This window comes from Ascaphus truei, chromosome 5, assembly GCF_040206685.1.
Source record: "Ascaphus truei isolate aAscTru1 chromosome 5, aAscTru1.hap1, whole genome shotgun sequence".
Taxonomy (NCBI): Eukaryota; Metazoa; Chordata; class Amphibia; order Anura; family Ascaphidae; genus Ascaphus; species Ascaphus truei.
The window spans coordinates 271,236,263-271,256,359 of NC_134487.1; the positions used below are offsets into that span (position 1 = coordinate 271,236,263).

The 20,097-nt window shown below is 43.2% G+C and overlaps 1 protein-coding gene across 1 annotated transcript in view; it reads left to right on the plus strand.

The window, feature by feature from the left end:
- The window catches only part of CANX (calnexin), a 40,239-nt gene that overhangs the window by 1,417 nt on the left and 18,725 nt on the right, over positions 1–20,097 (plus strand). Inside the window, exon 2 of the mRNA XM_075602034.1 lies at positions 18,739–18,960. Coding sequence (XP_075458149.1) covers positions 18,742–18,960 — 219 coding nt within the window. The 5' untranslated portion in view covers positions 18,739–18,741. The remainder of the gene's footprint in view (positions 1–18,738; positions 18,961–20,097) is intronic.

Here is a 20,097-nt window from a genome sequence, read left to right on the forward strand (position 1 = left end):
GTATGCCAAATGTAATGTCACTGCCTGAAGGGGGGAACCCAGTTGGAATACCAGTGTCCCCTCTCCTGGTGACCTTGGGCAAGTTGCTTTATCTCCCTGTGGCAGCATTAGATTGTAAGCTCTACAGGGCTCTAACTGTGCTTGCAAATTTTTATGCACAGTGTTGCATACCTGATTAGTGCTATATATTAATAATTTGAGCTTGCTGACATGGTATTAAGCAGCAAGGGTTATGCAGCAGTCTCACCATCATACTATCAACGTTTCTTCCCGACCCCTGCAACCATTGTATCACATGCTTTCCTGCATGTGTTCTATGAATTGATTCCTTTAGTGCCTTGGCTGTCATGGATATCATAGCCCAGATTTCTCATGATGGGGATAGTGCCTGTAATGTTAAATAACCAAGCAGCAGGTGCAAGCACATCAGTCATGAATATTAAATAATACATGAAAGGGATAAAGTGGCTCTATTCTTTAGTCATTCTTTTCCCCGTGTGTACCCCTGCCAGTTTGCCTTGCGCTCCGCTCTACCCCGGTGTCAATTGATGCGCGGTGGCATGACATCACGTGACTCCGCGTCGTCATTTGACGCCGGGTTACTAGGGCGGCGCGGGAAGGTAAGTGGGTTATAGAGGCCTCATGCGGCCCCCCGGTATTTAATTTAAATGTCTGGGGGGGAGAGTTCGGGACCTCTATAATTGACACGCCCACCTCACCCCCAGAAAATCTAGTGCCCCCCCCCAGTTTGCGCACTGCTGCTTTAGGCCAGTGACATGGTGCAGGGAGTGGCGCTGGGAAGCGCCGACGCTCATGCTCACGCAGGAGATTTTTCTTGTGCCTGCATGAGCGTCAGCGGGCGCGCTTGTGTGCAGGGCGGGAGGCGGGGCTAGGGCGCCATGTCACGGCACCGACGTCACGGACTGCCATTGGCTTCTGGCAGTCACGTGACCGGCCCTGCGCTTGCATGCGCGGCAAGATTTAAACTTGCCTGTCTCCTACATTTCCACACGCCTGCGGAAGCGCCGTCTAAAGCCGCGCTGATAGGGATAATGTTTCCCCTCAGCGCGCCTCAGCACGGTCTTTTTGACCATGTCCGAGGCCTTAGTCGTTACTATTTGACATGTTAACTTATCCTGTGGGGGAAGAGCTATGGTAGGTTTTGGAACATCGATTATTTATTCCTGTGAATGTAGTACTTGCATACTGTGATCTAGAAACAGGCTGCAAGTCCTATTAGCGCCACTGTTTTACAATCCTTCACTAAATTATTTTACGTTTGGAGACAAGTCGTAAATATTTGTAGGTAAAAAAAAGTGACAACCCCTCCACCGTATAGAAGACAGCAAATTAAAATACTATGTGAGCACATTCACAAGTCTTAAAGGACTGTTGGTATACTCGCCATTTGTATACCAATTAAGTCGAAATTCTGTTCATAGGGCACCTGCGATGCCTGAAACAAGGGTTTAGGGTAGTCCTGTTGGGAATCGTCATAGCAGATTTAGGTCAAAGATCTTACTTTTTTTAAATTATTTTTTTTTAATTCCCACTCTTAATTTAAAGCAGTATTGAGTCAGGAACATTGTTCTGCGGTTGTCTTTGCTTATTATTGTTAGACAACCAACAAGAAATACAACTTTCTTTTTGTTCTGCTTTCTGTATAACTTAGGCTTGTAATATATAGTGCCCGTGGCTCGGGCGTTTCGTTTGTAGAGGGTAAGCGGTGACGGGCGTGGCAATGACGCCATAGCGCTAGGCCGCGCTGTGATTGGTTCATAGCATCACGTGGCGCGGCGACAGCGTGAAAATACAATTCTCTAGTAGTTTCTCTGGTCCCCCGCGCCACCGCACATGGCCGCGCGTGTCTCGACTGTATTGACGTCAGCCTCCCACAGTCCATTGTAATTGACACGCACGCATGGTAGCGCAACACCGCGTGCTATATTACAAGCATGTTATAAAGCTGGGCTTCAGCATAGATCCCTGTGTTAAATTTAAATAGGTTACTAAAAAGCATTTAGGTACGGCGCAGTATCCATCCTAATGTGTTGGGGGTTTTTTTTGTTGTTTTTTTTTGGTGAACTTTGCGATGTGAAATACTGAGATTGATCATGCATTTTAAACTAGCAGTGCCTCCTGGCCTAAAACTACACACCTACAACTAGCTACTTTAGTACCCACATAACCATCAGTATGTAGTTGGTGATCTGAAAGCCTGTGGGGAGGAGTGGCTTCTTGGTGTGGATTGACTGGAGGTGGCGGAATGATGGTTTGATGTTAAAGCTGCAGTTCAGGCTCCCGTTTTTTTTTTTTTTTTAACTTCAATAGTTTCATCTGGGCAATCTCTACTTGCCTAAAGAACTGCATAGCTGCCGGTCAATTCGTTCTCCGTCTATTGATCAGCAAAGTTAAGTTGATGTTTTTTTAAAACAGAAAATGCTAAAAGTATTTTTTCTTACTACAGAACTGATTTATTAAAAAAAACACACATGCAGGATATTGACTGAACTGGAGCTTTAAGGCCTCAGCTCAGAATGTGTTGATGAGCTGGAAATAAGCTGCCTGTTTATGAATCTTGTTTTTTTGGGGGTTTTTTTTTTGCTGCATGATATGATTCTGTTAATCATACTTTCCTTTGTTACTTCTATTCCCATGAGTCTTTATTTGAAAACCTATTATCTTTTTGAAAATCAATTACAATTGTAGAGATGCTACACGGGTAAGCTTAACCTCAGTATGGCATGATTAAAGCAGCAACCCCCATACTCGATTTAAAGGGAAACTTTGAACTCTGGTATCTTCATCACCAATTAGAGAGACATTTACCTTCGTATTAGCTGCTATTTTTTTTCTCTCATGCTCAAGTGCGTCCCCTCCCCCCCGCACGCCGCCTGGTCAGTCTCACTCCAGTCATCAGGGAATGACGTTACAGCTTCCAATTGAATAACCCCTGCAACCATGTTGATCTATTTTTTGCTGTTCACTTGCTAATACAAAGCTAAATTACTCTGGAACTGTGAGGTCTATGCACCCAAGCATAGCAGTTCAGCTCCAGAGGACACCCACTCATGAGATTATGAAATATAAATAAATGCTGTTTCTGTTACTGTTGTGTGGCAATTTTCCTTATTAGGCCAGTGTTTTTTCAACATGGCTTCCTGGGAACCCAAGGCTTCCCTAAAATTTCAGGTAATTGAAAAATTGTACCAAATGCCTAGGAATTTACAATGCATCTGATCTCGGACGTGCTATTAGAGAGGGCTGGGGTTTCTCAGAATTTCACAATATAGTTATAGGGTTCCTTAACCAAAAATCTTTTTTTTTTTTTTTTTTTTTTTAAAGCATTTCTGGTCCTTATTAACTTCCGGGCTAAATTTCTCCCCACCCGTCGATTATTTAGACTAGCTTGTGGTTCTATTTTCTTCGCCCCATTGTGTTGAACAAAAGCTGTGCCCCTCCTCTTGGGTTGGCAATTGTTAATTCTCAACCTTTAATTGCAGGTGTGACTGCTAGTTTTGGTGTGGTGCAGTTATTTCAGCACGTTATGTAGGGTGGTGTCGCTGGATACTGATGTCTTGTCAAGCTTGTCTTGTTTCAAGATACAGTGAGGCTGCTCTGTAGATCTGTTTGAGTCAGGGTGATCTGGGTCTTCCTCAGCTGTTTATTATTCACTCCTACAAATCAAAACTACATTTCAATGGGTTATTTTATTTTTTTAAGAATTTAAGTTTTTTGTTTTGGTTAAAATATCTTATTTCATTAAGCTTCACCAGGGCTAATCAATGTGTAGCCATAACTCCCTCCACTGTTTATCATCTAATGCCCCAAAGTATAAATATATACATTAGTATGGAAGAACATTCTTGTTTTAGTCTTTTTTTGTGTGTGGTTTGCTCCCTTTTAAGTTAATTGTACAAATTTATGCCTGAAAAAGCATGTTTATTTTAATATGTACGGCATGTAATTAAGAATAAACATTCTCTGCCGTTTGACTTTCGATTGATAATAGTATGGCCAAAGTGCGCTAAACAGTGTCTTCATAACCGTTTTGCCCCCCAGGGATGGTAAAATCCAAGCACCAAAGTTGAGGCGCAGTGCCGGCTGACCTGTTGGTCACCACCGCAACCGTCAATAGTGCTCACTCCCCATCGTGCTTTGTTACACATCAAGACAAGATAGGGTGCACTGTGGTGGTGACTGACCATTCAGTCGGCCGTCTGCAGCTATGAGGGAGGCAATGCTCTCTGAGACTTTTCCCGTGCAGCAAATTTGGTGGAAGTAAGCCTGGTCAGTTTCCGTATGTGTGAGTGAGTCTGACCGTGTGTCACAGATGCACCCTGACACTCATTCACAGAGAGCTGCTGGGAGGGTTTGAGTGCCGTGACAACCACCCCCCTCCCTCTTTACTAAACACCGGGTCCTAAAAATTCCATCTGATATATATCTATCTTCCATCCCAGACAGGTGCAGATGGCTACAAATGCTGAACTGGAGGGGAGAAAAATGTTTACAGGACTCTTAGGGTTAATGAAATTCAATAAAGTTAATTACTGTTAATGTTATATACCTTGTTTTGTTTGTGCATTAGCCATAACTATTATTTTGTGGTGTATATCAATGAATATTAATTTGTTCTCATAGGTACACATAATGTATAAGCTCATCTCTAATAATCAACACTGTAATATGTAACCGCAGTACCTGGAAGATCATTGGGTAGGCCATCATTTGGCAGTGGATCTATGGACACTATGTACCAAGAAGCTATGGCTTGGTCACCGGTGCCTGCTGCGGCGTGCGCTGTGGCATGCCCTGCAGGGAGAAGATCCGCCTCTCAATGGGGCCGGCCCCACTAGCTACCCTGGCGCGCAATGTGCTGCTGCGATGCACGACCAGATTTTCTGAATACTAGGAAATTGTATTTAGAACTGGCGACGGAGTGCTTGCTACGCCCCCAGGCGGTTCAGTCAATGAGGATGAACTAGCCGGGTGGTGTCATGGCCACACCCCTGGTCTTTCCCCTTGAGCTCCAGCGCAGATCGCGGTTTTAGTTTGTGCTCGTGCCGCTACCACAAGGTTCTACGGCTGCGTTCAAACAATGCGATGTGCGCGCTCGCGTTTGCCACTCTTGCACTTTGGTGTGTGTGAGTTTTCAAACAGAAAACGGCAGCAAAGTACAGCGTTGACGCCGCTGCATGTGAAGGAGACAACTGAAGTTGTGATTTCAAGAGGCAGCTGCGTCACATGTAATTCGCCAGCCAATCACAAACACACAGTTTCTTTTTAAATTTTATTAAATGGCTGAGTAGTCCCGCCTCCAAGTTGGTTCATTCTGTCTGCTGGGCATGATCACACATTGCCCAGCAGACAGAGGTGTGGACGCGCGAACGTGTAGTAGCCTGCTGAACTCAGCCTTAGCCTAAGATAGCACAGTGGACATTGTGTAAGGTTAATAAGCCATTTCATATTGGGCTTCTGAATTGACCGTTTTGAGGATCAAAATACTGTAGGTTGTTGAATGAAACTCATTAGCAGCTGTCCACTAAGTTAACAAATTGCCACTCCAGACCTTTATTTTTTTTTTTGGGGGTGGGGGAGGTTTATGAACCATATGCATCTTGTAGTTCAGATCTACAGTGGCAAGACCTCATGGGACCACCCAGTTCCTGAGTTCTTTATCAGGAAGAGAGGGAATAAGCCCTTATCCAATATGGTCACTGAGCATCTTCCTGTCGGAAACAATGGCTCGTCATGAGCAGTATCTGATTGCTTTATTAGCAGCTTCCAAAAATTCATGGTTTGTTCCATGTGATAAGACTGGGCAGTTAACAGTAGCTCCCACAGTTCAAGCATTGTAAAATGACGACAAAAAAATGGGCAGTGCTACTGTAATATTGTAACATTTAGTGTGCTTTTTTTTCGGTTAAGAATTTTGTGGTTATAAAAACAAACGTAAAAAAAAGTCTGACCAGAAATTTTAAGCTATTATAATTTAGTAGTCCCCTTCTTTTAACTTGTTAACCAGAACTCTACAATTAGTTCACTTTGGTTTTTAAGATTGCCCTTTAGACTAATCAATGCCATTTGCACCCGCCCCCCCCCCCTCACCCCCTCCCCTCCAAAGTTTAAAGTGTACTCAAATTAGTTAACTACATACAGCCTTTTGCAAGCTCTTGGTAGTCGGAGAAGCCAGCAGCGTTGCTTCTCAATGTGTTCAAAGCTTCAGTTGGCATAATTCATAATGTACTCATCTCAAATATATATTATCACTGCCCTGAATCAAGCAGAGTACTGATTCGTTGCCAGCTATTGAAAGCAGCCCTTGTGCATGATGTTACTTGGATGGTGTTCACACGAGTGCATCCTTAACACATCATGCAAACTGGGACTTGTGCTTTAAAACCTTGCAGGAGCTGTGTTCTATCTGCTTCGATTGCTGCTTAACATCAGTCAATCTGAAATATTAGGACTATCCCTTGGGTAACCTGAAAAGCAGGTCTCAAGAATCTGTTTTCCTAGACCTGTAAAAACCAATTTGTGTGAAGCTGGCATATTCACCCTTATAAATGTCTACATTGGCACATTGGCTGGATTTCCATTAAAAAATAAAAAAAATAATCTTGGACCAAAGTTATTAATTGTAGTAATATGCTTATTTGGTTAAATACAGACGATTGGTGAATTTTTCAAGAACATCACTTTTTTATTTGGATTTTGTTCTCTGTAGTGTATATCTATATATCCCGAAAGCTTGTCCTATGACATAAATTGTTAGTCCAAATAAAAAAAGGTATCACCTAATAGTGTATACCTCTCTATAAAGATATAGATATATCTTTTACATAATCCTTTCACGCTAAAGCGGTTTGTGGAACCTTTTAATCATCCCTCCCCTTGTTACAAGTAAAGTATTTATGTTGCCATTATTATGTTGACAATGGGCAGCAGGCAAGATGCCTTTAAAAAATAAAGATACTTTACCTGGTTTGAAGACATTCTAATCCTTTTGAAACTGCGGTAAAGCATGTGGGACTCATCTTGGGTTTATATAACACTAGCTGATATACCTGGCGTTGCCCGGGCGTGGAAGGGCAGGGGGTATGGAGTGGAAGGGCGTGGGGGGCCAAGGGCAGGGAGAGGTGGGGGGGGGCAAAGGGCAGGGAGGGGCGGGGGGGCAAAGGGCAGGGAGGGGCGGGGGGCAAAGGGCGGGGGGGGGCAAAGGGCAGGGAGGGGCGGGGGGGGCAAGGGGCGGGGGGGGCAAAGGGCAGGGAGGGGCGGGGGGGCAAGAGGGGAGGGAGGGGGGCAAAGGGCAGGGGGGGGCAAGAGGGCAGGCAGGGAGGGGGGCAGGGAGGGAGGGAGGGGGGCAAGAGGCCAAAGGGCAGGGGGGCAAACGGGAAAAGGGCAGGGGCGCAAAGGGGCAAAGGGCAGGGGGGGAGGGCAGGGGGCAAAGGGCAGGGGGAGGGAGGGCAGGGGGCAAAGGGCAGGGAGGGGAGGGGGGGCAAAGGGGAGGGGGGAGGGAGGGAGGGCAGGGGGCAAAGGTCAGGGGGAGGGAGGGCAAAGGGCATTGGGAGGGAGGGCAGGGGGCAAAGGCCATTGGGAGGGAGGGCAGGGGGGGCAAAGGGCATTGGGAGGGAGGGCAGGGGGGGCAAAGGGCATTGGGAGGGGGGGCAAAGGGCATTGGGAGGGGGAGGCAAAGGGCATTGGGAGGGAGGGCAAAGGGGGGCAAAGGGCAGGGTGGGCAAAAGGCAGGGGGGTAGGGGGGGTCAAAGGGCAGGGTGAGTCTTGGACGCGTTAAATAAGCCATTCCCCTGCGTTTACTCACCTTGCACACGGCCGCGCTCCTGTTCCTACTGGTACCGGCCGCCCTCCTCCTCCACCTCCTCAGCGGAGAGGCTGAGACGCTCCGGTGAGGAGGTGCTGCGCCTCCCGCGGGGAGAGGCGGAGAGAGCTGGAGGAGAGGCCTGTGTGAGGGGAGAGCCGCGTGCTCTGTGTGTGGGGGGGGGGGGTGAGCGCCGGGTGAGGGAGTGGCCTATGGGTGGTGAGAGCTGTGGGGAGGTGAGAGTCCCCCGCTGTGTCCCGGGCGCTCGCTCCGCACCCCGCTGACTGTAGCGGCGCCGGGGGGGGGGGGGGGGGAAGCGCGGGAGACCCCGGAGGAGGAGGTGCGTGCGGGTCCCGATGAGCGCCGCGGTGTGTGTGTGTCTCCTTCACTCCGCCTCAGGCCAATGAGAGGTGTGCGGGGGCGGGCGGGCCAAGGGAGCAATCTCATTGGCCTGGCCCAAGGTCCAATGACATTGCCGCTAGGGACACGGGGAGGGACACAGGGAGACACATACAGACACGGACACATAGGACACTTTCAGAAATATATAGTAAGATTTGTACTTTTAAAATAGCGAAGGGAGTCGTTTTATTTATTTATTTTTTTAAGGACAGGAGAGTTAATATAACTAGATTTGATTACCATAAAGTGGCTATACGCACCTGTATAAAGATCTGTTGAATAATGAATTTCACTTCTAATTATTATATTTTAATTTTTGGGCAAATAATTAAAGTGTACTTTAAAGCTGGTTGAGTTTTTTTTAAGGCAGCCTTGAATCCAGGGGTAGCCAACTCGAGTCCTCAAGAGCTACCAACAGGTCAGGTTTTCAGGATATCCCTGCTTCAGCACAGGTGGCTTAGTCTTTGACTGAGCAACCTGTTCTGAAGCAGGAATATCTTGAACCTGACCTGTTGGTAGCCCTTGAGGACCAGGTCAATTTTGCTGTAGTATTGACAACCTGCAAGGGATTGATGGGCAGGTGTAAACAAACGCTAAATTCTGCTTACATGTCGCTATTACACCAAAATAATATTGAGATAATGTCTAAAAGACGCATTTAATCAGAAGTCTAATTCATATAATGTTTAGTAGCAGAAAAATTACAATTGTTTCTTTTCCTCCTTTTTTCCAGAATAAAATATAATGTAACATAAGACACATTGTTAGTTTAAAAAAAAAAAAATACAGGTTCCAGCACTAATCTTCTATTTCAAGGTTATTGATCCCTTTGTTCGAAGGGGAGATTTAAGCATAAAGATAAAAAATGTTCTGGCTTTTGTTTCCCATTCAGTTTTGAAGCCACCTTTACCAGTTATTTTATATCATGTTATGGCTTTCTATATTGTCTGGAAATATCCACAGGGTGCTAACAATGGCTATTTTTTTGTTTCTCATTAGATTAATTCTTATCTTAAAAAGCCTCCTGTCTACAAAGTATAGCCGCCACAGACTTGACACACAATGAGCTTTGCCAGAGCTTCACTTAGACTCCCATATAGCCGCAAAAACTAATTTTCTGCCTCGTTCTAGGAGTGGATGCAAAAAGCAATTTGTCCTAACTAGCTTTTAAGATCTGTGCTCTTCTGCATACATTGATTCTTCTCTCATGGAGCAAAACCCTACTTATATAGTAGACTGAAGGAGTGTTTCGGTGAATAAAGGCACCGAATCCGAAAACCAATGGCACGGAGTTTGAGACATCTGCTATACGAGTTTATTATTATTTATAATAACAAAATATGAATATTTTTTTTTAGGGGACAACGAGAATCTGCTTACTAGTTCTTTATTTTACATTGTGGTCCTGGTCATACTGTTGTCTTCCTGCTCCAAACAGTCACAGGGATCCTTTTTGCAGGCCAATTGCAGAGTTCATGTGGAGCCTATAACCTAAACCTATATAAAGGTTAACGGTGTTACCCTGTCTAGGTGGGGTTTTTTATGTGTGCATAGTTTGGAAGCTGCGCCACATTAATTTCAGCTCCATGAACCCCTTGCTTCCCGAGATCTCCGTATGTCATGCCGGTAGCAGCCCTGGCTGGGTGTGCAGTGTGGCGGTTTAAAGGTCCTGCGTCAGCAGACTAACAGGAAGTTGCAGGTTCCTTTTGAGGACCCTTGACGCGGGGAACTTGAAACATGCAAGACGTAACTGCAGCACCCATGGAGGTAAGTATCTTGGGTAGCCAGGGGTCCCTGGCGGAATGGGACTATTGGACATAGCCATACAGCCGCCAAGGGACACGTGGCGGCCGCTGTTAGCAGTTTAGGCTCAGATGTAGGTGATTAACGTTGAAATTGGGGGTTTCGGTTGCTTACGGGGCACATAAGATTAGGGGTTTTAGGGTAGTGGGTTAAGGTTATTAGGGGTAGGGGATACATTACCTGCCACAGCAAAATGTCCTAGACCGGTCCCTGTAGCTGAAATTATTAAAGCAGTTGAACTCCAGAGATACCAGTTTCCCACCGATGAAGGGGAAAAAAATGTTCCTTTAAACTTATGCTTTTAGTATCTAGAAAAAAAAAACCTTTTAATACTTCTTGGTTAAACAAGAGTAAGAGATTCATTGATCTTGTAATAACACATAGATTCAGGCATTATTACTATTGAAATGTTCTCTGCGTTTTTTTTTTTTTTTTTTATAAGCGTAACTTCATATATCTGTCGTTCTCCAAAGTACCACAATTCTTCTTGGAGAGAACAAATGTGAAGAAGATTATGAACACTAAAGCTGCAGTTCAAGCAATATCCTACATGTTTTTTAATCAGTTCTGTACTATGAGAAAATACTTGTAGCATTTAAAAAAGTAAAGACTTTATATTTATGTATTTTTTAAATATTGTAACAAGCGTTTTTATTTCTATCGCAACCATTTACAAATTCACTTCATCTTCTGAAACTGGCTCTTGAGCCTTGCACCCTCTCTAGCAGTGCACCAAAGATATCATGTTACTGCCTGGTCACATGATCTTCCACACAGAACTTTGCATCTGGGTACTCATCTGCAGCACTAACAGTGATTTAATGAACCCCCGAGCTGAATCTTCGCCGATCGATCGGCAACTGAACAAACCTCTTGTCCGTGTGCAGATTGTATTGATGCACATATTGAATGGGAATTTTTTTTTTTACTTTTAAACGGCAGCTTTAACCTTCTAGTCCTCTAAAGATTTTTCTGTGCCAAATGGAGACCAAAATCACAAATTCCAGATTAAATCAATAGTTTGTTTCTGCCTTTCCCATTTTAACCTATGCCCTCCAACTTCCACCTAACACAGAATGGGAAATGAAGCACTAAACCAGTATGATCTGGTGCCTCTTGGATTCCTTAGGCTGGGTCCATGGTGAGTGTGTGCTTGCGACCATGCCCGTGACGTCACCCGTGTTTTAGCTGCAGGATTTGTGACATGGAGGCACGTGGCCGTGACGTGACGGAGCTGGTTCGCCCTCATTGGGCGAACAGATCACGTGACCTGACCTTCGCACCACAGAATCAAATTTATCTGATTATTTGCGCCTCATCACGCTGACGCACGTGCGGTCTATGGCCGCGCTCATTGTCTTAAGGCATTGTCACCGCACCATACACTCCGTGTGGTCTCACCGACCACTGACACAGCCTTAGTCGCCCTCTTGCCAAGTAGCAGCAGTCCTCTAACACACAAAGTTCTCATCTAAAAATAAGGAAAGTTAAATGATTTACAATCCAAGCAACATTATTTATTTTTACCCCCTGTGGAGGTATGTATCTCAGGATGCATGGGTTCCCCAGTGCTGAAATCAACACAGTTCAGCTCTGGTGACCCCCTGCTTCAGTCTTTTTTTTTTTTTATTATTATTATTATTATTTTACATGTCGCTTGGACTTCTCTTTTAAATAACTGTAAAACTGCAACAAAAAAAAAAGCTAAGCCAATTGAACATATTAAAGTTGCAGCTCCTCCCCCAGAATCCTTTACGAGTTTAACTACTAGGTTTGTATCTAGCCCCTCTGTATGTCCTGCTCCCTTTTTTTTTTTTTTTTTTTTTTTTTATAACAAATTTGGCCATGTTTTCCTTAAAAATTGTTGTTTTTTTCTTGATCTCTAGCTCTAGTTACCATGATAATCTTTAGACTGCAGAGGTCTCTGGGGAGGGCTTCATTTTAACCTTCCCTTGCACTTGCTGTTTCAAACGTTTAGGGTCTCCTAAACGGAGCATCGTATTAAAAAAAAAAAAACTCTGCTTTGGGAAAGGGCAAGAACAGAAAAGCATAATGCAAAAAATCAGCACAGACTGCTGCATTAAAGCGAAGATTCTTCATCAAAATAAAACCAGGCCCTTACTAGTTGAGAAAGCAAGCTGTATGTGCATTACATGCAAAATGTCATGATGGTCGGCAAAGTAGCACATCCTTCCTCAGTTGTACATCCCTTTTTTTATTTATTCCCCCCCTCCCCCCTCTTCCTTCCCTTCGTGTGTGTACACAATTTTTATATCTATATCCGTTCTGCCTGTGTTTATGGCACTCCTTATTCTGGTAATACAGGTGACCTTTTCTGCTGTCATAACTAATACAATTATATTCTGCAAAACTAGAAGTGACCTGCTCCGCTTGCTATTGGCCCCTGTCAATTGATTTTCCTTGTGAAGTTGTGTTGACTGTTCACACAAATGACCACCATGGTTTTATTGTACCCTGTACACCCAGGTGAATCAAATATTTTTTCATTTAATCTTTAATGCACTTTGTTGGATTACTGCATCAGTTTTATATAATACTACTAAATTGCTTCCAGAGAATAACAATTATTCCAGCATTGTCTTTTTCTAGGTGGTTCCCAGATAAGTTTAGTATAACATAGGCCAATACTATTGTGTAGGTAAGCTGTTCTCAAGGGCCACCAACAGGTTAGATTTTAAGGATATCCCTGCTTCAGTACAAGTGGCTCCGTCATTTTGATTGAGCCACCTGTGTTGAAGCAGGGAGATCCGTAACCAGACCTATTGGTGGCCCTTGAGAAACCCCGTTGTATGTGTTTTCCATCCTGGAGCAGGGTGTGGATTAACAGCTGAGCCAAATGTGTAATTTATTCTCTGTACTGAGCTCTTGATCTGTATCTGGGCTGCCATCTGTCGTACTAATGTAGCTTAGCTGAGCATACAGAAAGGGAAATGCTCACTTGTATATTTTGAAAGTCAAAACTGTTTGAAAGTGTAATTTCACCTTAGGACTTTCATGGCAACTCAGCAAAGCAGGTTAATTATAATAAAATGTAAAAAAATATATATTTAAAAGGGAGGTTTTTTTGTTATCCTCATGCCTTATACACATTGTATGGTGCCATTTGTGCCTATCCACATCAGAGTATTGATTACCTGTTGCACTTATCCAAAGGAAAGGCTGCGGCCATGGAGCGAGCGCCGGCGTGTGCGACTCTAACAATGCAGGGGATCTATGGGGCCGGCCATAGTGCGCACGCGAGGAAGCGCGACGGAGCGGAAGATTTTTCAGCCAGCAAAATTTTTTTTTTTTATTTGGTCGCGTGCCGCCTGGGTCACGTGCGTGTTTCAGCCAATGAGGGCGAACATGTCACGGCCACGCCTCTCCGTCGCAGACGTCTTACAAATCCTACAGGCCTCTGATCTCTCAAACTACAGGCACGTTCGACGCCATGTGCTCCGTCGCGCTCTCGCCTACTATAGCCGAGGCCAAAAGTCCTGTACAGGAGACAATGTACACACAAGCATGTCCACTGAGTCAAATGATACGGCAAGACCTACAGATTCTATGGGGCACATGCATCAAGTGCCGGTGCGTGTTATTGTAAGTAAAATGGGAGTTAACAGCGGAAGGGGTGACATTACCCATATCAGCACCTAGTGCATGCGTCCCTAAATTCCTTAAACTGTCCTTTCAATCTTAACTTTATTTTTATTTATTTTTAATTGTCTTTGCTGCAATTTTGAAGCAAACGACTCCAATGAACTAGACCTTGATAGTTGCTAATCCAACCTATTCATCATTTTTATGACCTTCTTTTGTAGATAAAGGAGCAGAGCATTAACCATCCCTTATTTATGCCTTTTTTTATTTTTTTCTTGGTATCATAATCATATCGAATGTAGTTTAATGTAGACAATGGAAAAAGCATGTAGATGCGGGCATTATATTATACTAACTAAATTATCTTCATTCACTTATAGAGACTACCCTACAAATGTTACATATTTATTTTCATTTTTTTTTTACCCCCACCTCCCTTTACTTAAAATGTATTTTATTTACATAAATGGGCACTGGGCCTGAAGAGCCATCTTAATTTCAGTTCCTGAGCTTCAAACCTGTACAAGTCCAATCCCTCCAGAGAGGCCAAAGGAACGGTTTCAATTTGCTTCACACGGGCTAATAGGAACCCTCGCTGTAAGCCATTGCGGCTTTCTATTGGCTCGCTTGACAAGAGGGACTTAAATGTGGCACTACCTGTGCTACCTTTGCTGGTAAATATCTCTGGAATTAGGTGGTCCTCGGAGCTGAAATTGTCGTTCAACTCCTGGGACCCCCTGCTTTTGTGCCAGTAGGTGAGCTGCACATTTAACCCTGTGGGTGCCCAAAGACAGCCACTACTTCACGTGGTCTGGCAATCAAGTGACCCCATTACGTGGTTTTGTAATGCACTCGCAGTGCTCCTATGGAGTGCTGTAGGCGATCTGCACTGCAGGGAAATGGACGAGAACTCCTCCTTTTCCGGACTGAGCCACATTTTGCTTGAGGGGCCGTGGCACTCGCACGGTTGAGATTTTTCCTCCCTTTCAACAAAGCGGAAGCCTCTGAGACATGATCATTTTAGCCTGTGACTGGTGAAAGATACTTAACCCCATACCCTAAAAGGCCATACCCTCCCTTTTTTTATTTTTTGGCACTTTGTATGTGATGTTGAAACAATCCATTGTTTGCTAAATTAGTAAGTATAAACAATGACATCTGGTTATTGCAATGGCAACAATGGATATAAAGTATAGAGCTAGATTGTGAAATGTTTGTTTAAGCGGCTACACGGTTAACATGTTTGGGATTTTAAAGTTCCCCATTTTGGCAAATTTCAACACTTTTTTGCTTTCCTTCAATCCTTGCATCAATATTTGGCATAGTGGTACAGATATTCCAATTGCTGAGGATATTCACATGGTGCATAGCTCACTGATGTTGGCTGCCTCTCTGCATTTGTCTCAACTCATGGTTGTTGGGTGAGTTCTGCCCACGCACACCCTTTGTATTCATTCTCCACGTATGGTTCTATGCTACACCCGGATCTAAATGACTACGGTCCTGGAATCTGTGGGGGACTATCATTACATTCATGAACGTGCAAACGGCTGTTTTTGATTACACACAGTATCACACACACTACCCCTACGTGTTTGCAGTTGAAGCTTGAGGGACAGTTATTTTGAAAATGGAAATTTTCTGTGACTACTAGTGCATGTGGATTTTAACCTATAATACCTGAAACAGTTGAAGTGTTCAATTAAATATGCATCTTCACTCCTGGTCACATTAAGTTTTGTGTAAAAACAGACTTCATATACAGCTTTTTTCTTGTTTCTAAACCAGCTTGATAATTGTGCAAGAAAATAAAATGACACATTTTCTTTAAGTTTACCAAACAGACTTTAAGGAGACCTTGGAAATTAACCCCTAAGGGCTTCTACAACCGTATTTGCTTATATAAGCTTGTTTCCCTCTAATTATGAACAACAGAAAAAAGTGTCAAAGCCGAACATTAGTTTAAACCCGGTTGTGTCTAGCGCTGCTGCTGCATACCCAATAGGTACATTTATTGGTGTGTACATTGCTAAAGGATTGGGCTCCAATATTCTCTAGATTACAATTCAGCATTCATAGCAAGCTGCCAGATAAATGAGATCAATATCATTCTGTGACCTAGTTTGTTTTAAGGCTATGTCGCGGTGTACACTATGGCGTGCCTGCCACAAACCACAGCCCTGCCCTCTATGGGGCTGGCCCCAGTGGCTGTGTGTGGGCACACAAAGTGCTGTGACACGACACGCACGCTGGCAGAGAAGACGAGAATAGTCTTTCTGTGCTGTGACATGGTCACGTGGCGGTGCGCAGCCAATGGCAGGGCAGTTATGCCGCCAAGCACGCATGCAGCAGGGCAGACTGGGGCCGTAGCCTAAATCTATAAAGCCATGTGCTGGGCTCTTTCAGATAATGCATTATCTGACATTAACAAGGTTCCCTTATTAGGAAGCAAAACAGAGTGCACATTCTTTAGTGAGAAATAATACACATTTCTCTTATTTCTGCCAGCCATACACATTACCTCGTCAGTAGATGGTGAAGTTTAGACAAACACTGACGTGTATTATAACTTTTTGTTAATTGGTAAGGCGCTAAGAATCTCCACAGGGTGGACCATACACCTCCAAAGAACTGTGTATGTGTTCATTATTTCACAAGTACAGGCATACCCCGGTTTAAGTACACTCACTTTAAGTACACTCGCGAGTAAGTACATTTCGCTCAATATGCAAAACAGCAGCTCACGCATGCGCCAGTAAGCCCGTCCTGAACAGCAATACCGGCTCCCTACCTGTACCGAAGCTGTGCGCAAGCGGGGAGACTATAGAGCCTGTTACAAATGAGTTATTTACATCAGTTATGCACGTATATGACGATTGCCGTACAGTACATGCATCGATAAGTGGGGAAAAGGCAGTGCTTCACTTTAAGTACATTTTCGCTTTACATACATGCTCCGGTCCCATTGCGTACGTTAATGCGGGGTATGCCTGTACAGTAGGTTTTAGTGAGACGACTGAACGTACAGATTAACATGTCCACTAAGTCCATATAATATACCTGTTACCTAAAACAAAGACATTATTGTGTTTTTTGTTTGTTTTGTTTTTTTAAATAAATACACACACTAACTTTTTGGAATTGGCTCTGTCATTTCATAAGAGTGCTTGCTTGAACATTATGGATTCCCCGTTCGGAAGTTTCTTTTTAAAATTCTGTCAAATAGAGACCGAAAACGTAACCTCTATCTGAGGCATGTGAACAATGTGCGTTGTAGCATCTCCGCATTGGGAGAGCTGCATATTGATTACCCAGCCAGTTACTGAGAGCTTAACAAAGTAAATAGTTGTCATTTGTCTGTTTATGATTGGTAAGATTGCTAGTCTGTACACCAGCATTATTTTACTCTGTTCGGCTTTTTTGATCTCGAATAGATGTTTTTAGAGTAATATCGACTGCATTTAAATTTAAAAAAAATCTACTCTTCATGCTATATTTAATGAGTTTTAATATACCGAGCATCCTGGTTGCTATAGCACATTCCCCAGCAGTGCAAGGTCTTTGCAACAAATGATCACAAACAGATTTCTTGCAGTGTTCCCAGCAGGAGACTGGCTAAGCTGAAAGCTGTAACAATAGAGAATGTAACTCATAGGTGGTTATATTGTAGCTGTTGCACTGACTGAAGGATTGAGTGCACAGCCATTTGGTGAACAGACCAGGCTAGTCCCTGATCGATTGGCACAGGTAATTCATTTTCATTAAAGGCAAAGAAATGCGCCATATACTGTATTTAAAAAACAAAAATAAAGTGCACCTTGACTCATTACGAGTTTTGCTGATGCAGTATATGGTCATGGTGACAAGCTGGGAGCTATTGTAGTTTCCAGTAAATAACCCCTTCATTACTGGATGTCTGCAACTGTCCTGTATATTTAGCTGTATCTTTAAGCTTAGTTTTTATGTAGTTTGACAGAATTGCATTAAATACTTATGGAAACTCAGAATAAACATAACTTTGTGTTTACTATCTTGACCTTTTTTGTGCATTTTAGACGGGACCCTATTACAGCCCATGTGTATGTTAGAGTAACATCTATAGGCTTATCTCATTGAACAGAACTCTGGTTTGTAACCGTTGGAGGTGATTTTTATATTCAAAATATGTTTGAAATGTGTGTATACAGAAGGATTTACATGTTCTAGTACAGGGGTAGCAGACTCCAGTCCTCGAGCGACCAACAGGTCAGTTTTTCAGGATATCCCTGTTTCAGCACAAGTGGCTTCTTAGTCTTTGACTGAGCTACTGATTGAGCCACCTGTGCTGAAGCAGGGATGTCCTGAAAACCTGACCTGTTGGTGGGCCTTGAGGACTGTAGTTCAGCACCCCTGTTCTAGTACCATTGGCAGCAGAAAGGTACAATTGGCCGCTGCAGTTTTGCCCCTGTGGTAGGTGTTCCGGTTTACAATTTAAGGTATGTGGATAGGGTTTTTATTGTAAGGGGTTACATTTAGGGGCTGGATTACCTGCGATGGCCAAATGTTTTGGCAGTGAAACGGCCGCGGCGAATTGTTCGAGACACCATTGGCAGTGTGCTTTATGAAATGGGCAAACGTGGACCTACAAGCCTGCATCACAAATATAAATGGTCTATAAATAAGTGCCTAATCTGTTCTGCCGAAAAACAGTTCAGCAATATTTTAATATTGGCATCAGTTTAAGTGCAGATTTGAATGGGGCTCTTTATAATTTGCTCTGAGTGATGTGGTGCCACTACAGCGAACTACAAGACTTTCTTACTTATCATTGCTATATTTGCTACCCATCCAGTTGTTTACCTGGCAAGCTAGAGAAATACATTTGGGGGATTTTTGTACACTTTTGGTGACTGAATTATCCTTAGAGTTGGATGTCTTACATGTCCTGATAATTTTGTTAAATCAACATCATTTCTTCGTAGGTGTTCTACATGAGCCTTACCGATCAAGCCTTCACTTTAGCGTGTGTTCATACAGAAACCGAGCGCTTGTGTTCCAAATTATCACAACCTTGAAAATGTTGGAGAGCTGACATAATGTTATGATTTTATTTTTCCCCCTCTGTCCAGATCATGGAGTTGAAGTGGTTTCTTTTTGTGACCTTCCTGGTACTTGGGGTAGTGGCTACTCATGCTCACGGCGGTGACCACGACCATGACCACCACCATCACGACCACCATGATCACGACCATGATGATGACGGGATGGACATCGATGATGACCTGGATGATCTCATTGATGATCCCGACGCATTAAAGCCGGAGTCCAGCACACCACCTCCAGCCCCCAAGGTCTGACAACGTCTCTGAGAACAGAGTTCCTATCTTGGCTCCATCAAAAACAGTTTGTGGCTGTCAGTACTGTGAAGACGCATGCATTTTTGTTTTTGCCACTTTGTGTAGATTTAGGTCATTTTGTGCCACGTACATTTTCTTATGAGTCCATTTGTAATTAAGAGATATTTAAGGAGTGACTTGAGTGGTCATTTCCATACTGAAAAAAAGATGTTTATAAAGGGCCCAGTTAAATTAGGAATTGCTTGTGTAATTTTGCTATACAGTAAATCTGGTTATAGTGACAAACAGTGAAATATTGATGTACCATATAAGTTATCCCCGTTGGTGAATGATTCACCTTTTTGTGGGATAATTATTTTTTGTGAGATTGATCACTACAGTATAAATTATGATGCTTTGTTACTCTTATCCCTAAAATATATTTATAATTTACAAAGCTTAAAATGTTTTAAGATGTTTAATAGCATGAAAGTAAAGAACATTTCTAAAGATACCATTTTTGTGTTGGTGAAGTTGAACTGCACTTTTTATTTTTAGGGTATTTAGATGGTCACTAGTTGCTGATCAGCCACTGGATGAAACGGCTGTTATTGTAGCGCCATTTTCATAATGTCGATGTCTCAAGCTTTACTAGTGCTTTAAACAGCATTATTATGCATTATTGACTTCAAGTGTTACACACAGCACATAGGTAACATTTAAATGCCTGAGAACTGGCAGTGGTGCCCTAGACGTGTCTATTCTTATCAGTGTTGACCATGATCTATGTGAAGAAAAGTATCTGCAATCCAAGGTTTTCTGTTTTGGTAAATTATATATACACAGCATTTGTGCAACTCTGATATGAGCTTTTAATAGTGGGTGGTTGTCTGTAAAGCATTTTTTTTTTTTTTCGCTCTGGTAAACTGCATAGTGGGAAGCTTTTTATATTTGCACCATTACGCATTTGCCCAGCCATTAACTCTTCATCTTCTAGTGCCTAAAAGGTTTGACCCTGAATAAATGTTAACGTACCTAAGACAGGGTGACTAACTTTTATTGAAATTCCAGTGTAGTTTAACAAGTGGGCACAGCTGTTTTTAATAAAACTAGTTTGGCAAGAGTTGCTTACATTACTGGGTTAATCTAACT